Source organism: Diaphorina citri, unplaced genomic scaffold, assembly GCF_000475195.1.
Source record: "Diaphorina citri unplaced genomic scaffold, Diaci psyllid genome assembly version 1.1 scaffold785, whole genome shotgun sequence".
Taxonomy (NCBI): Eukaryota; Metazoa; Arthropoda; class Insecta; order Hemiptera; family Psyllidae; genus Diaphorina; species Diaphorina citri.
In genome coordinates this window covers 134851-143378 of record NW_007378218.1, presented here as the reverse complement: position 1 = coordinate 143378, position 8528 = coordinate 134851, and the positions used below count along the sequence as shown (strand labels likewise).

Sequence of the window (8528 nt, the reverse complement as noted above, 5' to 3'; positions counted from 1 at the left end):
ATATCAATTTGTAAAGAATCCTACCTTAGTTTTTTTAAAAGTTATTGCCGTTGGTTTCTCACTACGATCCCTTCTTAGCTGAAAAATCTCACTACGATCCCTTCTTAGCATGCACATTTCTTTGAATACTGCATGATGGTAATATTTCGAACCGATGTATCTAATTATCAGGCTTCAGGCATTCCACTTAGTTGGAGTATGATTAGACGAATCTGAACGTACTGAAAAAAACTCGATCATCTATCTAACTTTTTTTGTGTGCCGTTAGTCCGATCTTCATGACAATAGTTTCAGTGGATTCCTTGTTGGAAACTACATGGAAACCACATTTTACTTTAAGTTTAGAGGATATGCTAGCTATAGCTAACTACTAAATCCCATGTATGATACAACCAGAATTACTAGAAAATACCCTGTACCTACCTACTATACATATGCATTATGCATGTTGGCAAGTGAGCAAGCGCATTGTTACTAATAATTACGGACATAGATTTGATTTTACTTTCATCTTTCATGTAATGATTTAAAATTAAGACTAGAGCCCGTTCTCCCTTTATTCCTTTTAATATTTCCTAATAACTATTTTTTTTTTTTTTTTTTTTTTTGAGGATTTACCAAAACTCTTTCATTGGAACCCTTTAATTATTATTATCTAAATCCCCAATTTAATAATAAAAAAAAAAAATGTCCCAAAGTGTAAACTACCTTTTGTACCCTTCTGACGTTTTCCCACCAACGTATACTGTGAACCTACCACCCTGTTTTCTCTTTTTTTTTTAATGGACTTAATTTACACACAGTACCACCCTTATTTTCTTGTAACTTTACATTTTAGGTTAGTCGTTTTCCGCATTTTCTTTTTTTCCCTTAGCACGCTATTATTTCAGCGGAATGGATTTTTCTTTTAACGTAAACCCTAAGGTGAATCATAATAATTGTGTTTTCTGTGTATTTTTCTAGTATTTTTTTATACATACATACACATACTTTAATTATTTAAAATATATAAAACATATCCGCCATTTTATAACCGTTATCAAATAAGGCGCCATTTATTTGTCGTCCAACAGTTTTATTGTATTTCGAAATGTACCTATAGTCCTATACCCAGTAATATAACATAATGTACGAGTTTCATAAATCTTATAATAAATCATTAAGTTCCTTAATCAATTTTGTTTTACAGAGCTAATGTCGGGTAAAGTGCTCGAAAATTTGTATAATCAGTATAAAAAGAGAAAGTGCTGTTAAATACTTAAGGTACACACATAAATGCTTGAGTATACATATGATAAACTAAAGAGGACTATTACATGTCAGTAAAATGCTTTTCGCAAAAAATTAACATACCTAATCCTAGCATTTTAATTCTTTATTTTGTGTTATTTCGTTAAGGATTTTCATCTCTCTTTCTCTTCTAGTTTCATCTCCAGTGTTTTATCCTTTTTTCGCCTATCTCATTAGGTGTACCTACCTAATATTTATTATTAGTTTAGTTATTTACATATAATTATTAGATAAATAATATATTTTTTTGTTATTATCTCTTTTCAATCTTATACTCTGACAAGTAAAATCTACCATCAACATTTTATGTTGATTTGATATTTCTTTTATTATTTTTAGAAAAAAAAAGAAGAAATTTGTTGAGATTCTCAGTGTTTGTGAAAAATTTAACTTTTTTGTCTGGTTTCTTTTCCTTTCAATTTGCTAAACATCTTTTTCTCTTTGTTCTCGTATTAACCTATTTCTCACAGGAATCACGGGCCTTGGCTTTTCCTTCGTACTTTCTTCCTAATGAGAATCACTATGCATATCAATTTTTAAAGAATCCTACTTTAGTTTTTTAAAAAGTTACTGCCGTTGGTTTCTCACTACGATCCCTTCTTAGCTGAAAAATCTCACTACAATCCCTTCTTAGCTGAAAAATCTCACTACGATCCCTTCTTAGCTGGAAAATCTCACTACGATCCCTTCTTAGCTGAAAAATCTCACTAGGATCCCTTCTTAGCTGAAAAATCTCACTACATCAATTTGCTAAACATCTTTTTCTCTTTGTTCTCGTATTAACCTATTTCTCACAGGAATCACGGGCCTTGGCTTTTCCTTCGTACTTTTTTCCTAATGAGAATCACTATGCATATCAATTTGTAAAGAATCCTACCTTAGTTTTTTTAAAAGTTATTGCCGTTGGTTTCTCACTACGATCCCTTCTTAGCTGAAAAATCTCACTACGATCCCTTCTTAGCATGCACATTTCTTTGAATACTGCATGATGGTAATCGAAAGAATTGAATCGAATTGAATATCCTACCCAGTAAGATATGAAGATGAAGTAAAAAGGGTTTCCATGTATGTATTTCGAACCGATGTATCTAATTATCAGGCTTCAGGCATTCCACTTAGTTGGAGTATGATTAGACGAATCTGAACGTACTGAAAAAAAGTCGATCATCTAACTAACTTTTTTTCCCCCGTTATTCCGATCCTCGTGACAATAGTTTCATTGGATTCCTTGTTGGAAACTACATGGAAATTCTTAGCTGAAAAATCTCACTACGATCCCTTCTTAGCTGAAAAATCTCACTACGATCCCTTCTTAGCTGAAAAATCTCACTACGATCCTTCTTAGCATGCACATTTCTTTGAATACTACATGATGGTAATCGAAACGAAAAGGGACCGTGCCAAATATTTCCAAACATGACTTCTAAAGACCTAGATTCAGAGGTAGGCTGAAGGTGCTTCCAGGTTTCCTCTATTTCGGCTTTGTATCCTAAAAAAAATTTGGACCGATTGCAATACTTTCATTACTAGTATAGCTCGCTATACTGTAGTGATAGAAGGAAAATAAATAAATGGACACGATACAAACACAAGGGACTCGACTAAGGACCGCCTTATCAATAAAAATAAATGACTATTGGAAATAATCGATAACTGGTTCATTACTAACTAGTATAGCTCGCTATACTGTAGTGATAGAAGGAAAATAAATAAATGGACACGATACAAACACAAGGGACTCGACTGAGGACCGCCTTATCAATAAAAATAAATGACTATTGGAAATAATCGATAACTGCTGGATTAAAATGAAAGGGAGCGAGGAAAGCTAATTTATAGGTTGGTAGTAAAGAGAATTATATTTGGTGTAAGGAGGTCAGCGTAGAAAGCAAGGAAAGAGACGGGGGGAATATAGGGAGGTAAAGAGGTTAGACATGATGAGGAGATTGAGACAGACAGGGGGATGAAGCAAGGAAGTTATTTTTTCTCTGTCATTTTGCAATCTTCAAGTTTGCGCCACAGCGGCGCTCAAAAATAATAATATTAGAATCAGAATAATAAAGAAAATATTATTATTATTATTATTTGGTTATATCTATCTATGTATCTACTTTTATATTGTGTTTGTGTATCAAAAGTTTCATCATCTTTTTTGTTCCGATGTCTCATTTTGGATAGACAAATACTTACTGATGATGACGATTCAACAATGTTAATGTTCCTTTCATTGTTGGAACAAATTTTTCCAGATCACACTCATTGGAGATGTTTTAATTACAAAAAAAGAAAAAAAAACTGGTGATTAGGTATATCCCAAACTATGTAGATTGTAATAATGAGTTGAGATTTTGAAATAGTGTTCAAAATTTAACTCTTTAATTTCTAGATTCAGAATCATTTTTGAGAAAGTACCTACTATGTATGTAATTACTTACAAAAGTATCTGTATTTACCATAATGACCACCACAAAATATTGCGAGTCTAATAATACCTATGAGTAACTCAAAAAACAACACTTTTTAACATACATAGTTGTAAGTGTACCTTACTTTTCATTGGTCAAGGAAAGAAAATTCCGGGATATTATTCAAAATAGGAACTGCATGGGCGAAACAATCACAAGGTTAGTATACTTACCTAATTATAATGTACCTACCTAATACCTAACCCCACGGGTAAAAGTAAGTCTAATAATAATTGAGGTTTCGTTTGAACTAATTACTTTAGATTTCGTCTTAGGTTGTAAATGTGTTTTTATATTGGTCTCAACAGAAGTCTCCAACGGAAGAGTTTTATGTTCTGAAGTGTACTCATCACTCGGTTTCACCCGGTAAAGAAGAGTTTCTTCTAGACTACTGCAGTCGAATCAATATTAATGCAATAACAATATACACAAACCGTCAAGTTCACATAGCGTCCACCTATGTACCTACATGCCTACCTACAAAAATGCTATCCTTTGTGCATTTTGATATATGTGCATAATACCGTGTACTCATCACTCGGTTTCACCCGGTAAAGAAGAGTTTCTTCTAGACTACTGCAGTCGAATCAATATTAATGCAATAACAATATACGCAAACCGTTAAGTTCACATAGCGTCCACCTATGTACCTACATGCCTACCTACAAAAATGCTATCCTTTGTGCATTTTGATATATGTGTATAATACCCACATTGGCATTGAGTGCATAATATTAATACGGCATCATGAGGTCGCGTCGTGCAATATCGCATGAAAATTGAAGCAAACATTTTCTTAGTTTTCATGAGAGTACGAGTACTCACAAATCCGCGCACATAATAACCACTTTCATGAGAAGTGTACCTCTTTGATCAATGCATGCGAGAAAACGCATCCAATATCCAATAAAGCAGCAGCCTAAGTGAAAAAATAAAACAAATTAGAAGCAAACATTTTCTTAGTTTTCATGAGAGTACGAGTACTCACAAATCCGCGCACATAATAACCACTTTCATGAGAAGTGTACCTCTATGATCAATGCTTGCGAGAAAACGCATCCAATATCCAATAAAGCAGCAGCCTAAGTGAAAAAATAAAACAAATTTTTTCTTTCTAGGGAGACTTCAACGAATAACTACTACCTACGATTAAAATAATTGTTATACTCTAAGACGTTCTATGTACATAGAGATAAGATTCAAAGGGTTAGTTGCGGACGGCGTGGTGCGACAAATAAAAATTCTCTGGTAATTATTATTAATTATTTTTGTGGGCATTTAACTCTCTTCATTCCAGAATGACATATTATGACGAATTCTGGCACAAATCCCAATCTTTGGTTTCAATATGAAAGTAAACTGACCATCTGTTATGATATCCCGTTCTCTCTCCTCTCCCTCCTCCTCATCCCTACTCCTCCTCCTCTCTCTCTTTCTCACTCTCTCTCACTCTCTTACACACATATACCCTCTTTCACATACAGACACTCACTTTCCTTTCCGATACTGATATACATTTAATGTAAAATCTGTCTTTCGCATTTATTCGCACTTGGTTCTTAGTCAATGAAAAAATAATATCACGTACCTAATACAGTGTCCTATATCTACGTATATTTATAGGTACACAGTCCACACACGTCTTCATGTCTCACAAATACTGAAGGGCGATCCTCACGAGTGCGCACCATTTCTGAATGAAGATGAGTGTGAGTTATGTGGCTCTCAACTCTTACAAGTTCCAAGTATGCTTGACAAGGTTAGTATACTTACCTAATTATAATGTACCTACCTAATACCTAACCCCACGGGTAAAAGTAAGTCTAATAATAATTGAGGTTTTATTGCATGTGTAATTTCTCGCTTTCGTCTTACCCATAAAACGAAATTTCTTTGGCACAAAGTAATACATAATTTTATTATTTATTGAGTGTTCTTAGTTGCTTAATAATCTAAAGTAATTAGTTCTATTGTAATTTTATTTTAACCTACTATTTTTTAGGTTTGGACGTACTTCTATGAGAAACATAGATACATAGGTAGGTATGTCATGTGGAAAAGCAAATTTACATGAAAGCCATTCATTGACTATTTATTGTTAACAAAATTCGTAAGTAATTATTTGTTTTTAAGTTTTAATACCGGGGCTCCTCAGTTGCGCTGAACTTAGACTGTAGGTGCGAAGTTTTTTTCTTCTTTTTTTTCTTTTCTTTTTTAAAGATCGGAAGAGCGGTTCAGCAGGAATTTTTAGTGGTTGCTGGTGCCATTCGTATATTGGGATTTAAAAAAAAAGTTATCAAAGCCAATAAAAAAATACTTCAGTGCAGGGAAACTCAAGGGGGCGAAACGCGGCCTGCTGACATGAAAACTAGGTCGATGATATGACGTTACACCCCCGGGGTTCCAATCTATGTTCTAAACATTCCTTTGTGGGAAAGTTTTTTTTTCTTATTTCATTGATACCTACAACGCAGAAAGAGTGAGACAGACAGACATTAAGCCATTGTGATTGTATTCGTTGGTGTAGGAATTGCTCTGCTCTTGCGATTGAGCAAGCAATTGATAAATGACCATGCGATTGGACTTTTTTTTTCAATCCAGAATTTCATATTATAATTTGCTGCAGATTCTGGTTTTTATTCAGAGAGATAAACGAAGCACTACTGGACAGTGAGTACTACCTTGTACATCACTTCTGATTATACAATCCTTGATATTGTTTGCTAATTGTTCAGAGACCAAATGGTAATCCAGCCTCCAACCTTTATTGTTGAGTCTAGCCGATTTATTACGAAATGACCAATAGGTGTAAGCCCCTTCCTCATCAGGATATAAATGTCTGAATGCATCCACAAGACCAGTATCCAAAAGTTCTCGAAAATTTCTTCTTTCTTCTACAGTGTAGCCAGCGGTTTTTACATTTTTATCTGGATTGGCCAGATCAATTGACTGTAGACAAACATTCAAATCCCCACTGATTATTATATTTGAGTTAGATCTCAATTCTGATTGGATATAATCGTAGAAATGTTGATCCCAAATCATGCGGAAGTCTATTGCTTTCAATTTAATTCCGGAATTCGGAACATAAACTGTTATGAAAGTAAACCTCTTGAATTTTGCCGTTATGACTCTTCCTCTTTGATTAGAAACTCCTGGAATGCCATATTTCACAGTCAAGGGTTTCTCCTTTGTTAACAATCCAACGCCACCTTGTCCCTTATCACTTCCAATCCAGAACATATGATAGTGACTCAAGCTCTTCCTGAACGACTCTGGTACCTCATCTTCTTGACATCGAATTTGTTGTAGTGCCATAATGTCAGGATTTTCCTCTAAGATATATTCAACACATGCATTTTTCTTCACGCAAGCTCGTAGACCATTAACATTCCAGGTGGAAACTTTCACTTTTGTGGTGTATGGTTTTCTGCTGCCTTCTTCGTGAGAGATATCGAATTTAACCTGCTTCTTAGGGATTTGATTTTCATCATCAGATTTCTGAATAACATCCGCAGATCTCTTCATTTTTTTTTTTTTCCTAGAGATATCGAATTTAACCTGCTTCTTAGGGATTTGATTTTCATCATCAGATTTCTGAATAACATCCGCAGATCTCTTCATTTTTTTTCCTTTTTTTTACTAAGAGTGACGTCTATATATTTTTTACTTTTTATAATTTTGTTTGAACAAGTGATTTTGATAATAAGCAAATCAAGAGTAAGCTATTATTTAAGTTTGTTGGCAGCACTATGAGAGTCTTAATTAGCCAAGGTTCTATAAATTGCCAATGTTGAGAATTGGGTACCTTTAGTTTTCTAAAATTTATCTATCACACCTTGAATTTTAGGTGTTTACAGTATTTTACGATCATACAGTACCTATCTATAAATGAAGTGACTTCTTCAAATCAAATTGATCCCAAGAGCAAGGTAGAATTTTACCCTTGACAAATGGAGTGTGCCTAAAGGCATGTGGTTCCGAAACTAAGTAAACATACTATGTACGAGTACATGTCTGAAAAAATAAAATACGAAACGTCAAAACGGAGTGAAATTATGTGAAATTCATTGTGGAAATTTTTGAAGTGCGAACAAAAGAAACAGACTGACTCCAGTGCTTCCCTCTTTCTTACTCCTCGCTCCCAATTTTTGGCAAAAGAGAAAATTTGGCACAGGAAATATAAATAAAGACAAGAAAATGTTAAAAATAATACGATAGGTACGTATTGATTAGGAAGACGAAGGAAAACAAACGGAATAATAAGTTGAATATATCTACCAAGATGCTCGTCTTCCTTACAGACTTGAAGGAAAGAGTTTCCCCATCTTAAATATCTACGTATAGTATGTACAAACAACTTGAATATTTTAGAATTTAGAACATGAAAGATGGGTATGTACATATTCGTTGATGGAAAAGAAAACGTACCTATATAAAGTATGTAATCCCATCCCAGATTACTCCCATTTGAAGCAAAACAAAATTATAAGGTAATAGCTCATCCCCAAAAGGAATTTGGTTGAAAATTCAGAAAGAGGTCAAGCATGTTGGGAAACAATTGATATTCCAAGTTTTTACCCACCGATAATGGTGACTGATGAGTTATTTGAAGAAATCCTAGAATGAGCTTTTCAATTTCCAGACATGTTTTATGCAGGCACATGCTGAGACATAAGTTAAAATACAAACTTCCCTATTGTTATTATTTTTTCTACGATGATTTATGGTTGACGCAGAGTTTTTCAGCGCAAATTTAATACCTACTTACTT

At 33.9% G+C, this 8528-nt stretch overlaps 1 protein-coding gene across 2 annotated transcripts; it reads right to left on the bottom strand.

The window, feature by feature from the left end:
- Nucleotides 1-6377: 6377 nt before the first annotated feature.
- Nucleotides 6378-7497, bottom strand: LOC103512051 (exodeoxyribonuclease-like). Of its 2 annotated transcripts, none has more exons than XM_026825642.1 (2): nucleotides 7303-7497; nucleotides 6378-7206 (listed from the first exon to the last, which is right to left on the bottom strand). In XM_026825642.1, the coding sequence occupies exons 1-2, from the start codon at nucleotides 7377-7379 to the stop codon at nucleotides 6396-6398; spliced, it is 888 nt and encodes a 295-aa protein (XP_026681443.1). In that variant the 5' UTR covers nucleotides 7380-7497; the 3' UTR covers nucleotides 6378-6395. The 2 variants fall into 2 exon arrangements, with proteins under 2 accessions (XP_026681443.1, XP_008475025.1); XM_008476803.3 differs by having other exon boundaries at nucleotides 6378-7220; nucleotides 7317-7497.
- Between the last annotated feature and the right edge of the window lie 1031 nt (nucleotides 7498-8528).

What these genes read in the sequence shown, in the direction of transcription:
- LOC103512051 (XM_026825642.1), bottom strand. Translation starts at nt 7,379, where the DNA reads ATGAAGAGATCTGCGGATGTTATTCAGAAATCTGATGATGAAAATCAA. An exon ending in AAGCAGGTTAAATTCGATAT is followed by an intron (nt 7,207 to 7,302) that starts CTCTAGGAAAAA and finishes TAAATTCGATAT; the next exon opens with CTCTCACGAAGAAGGCAGCA.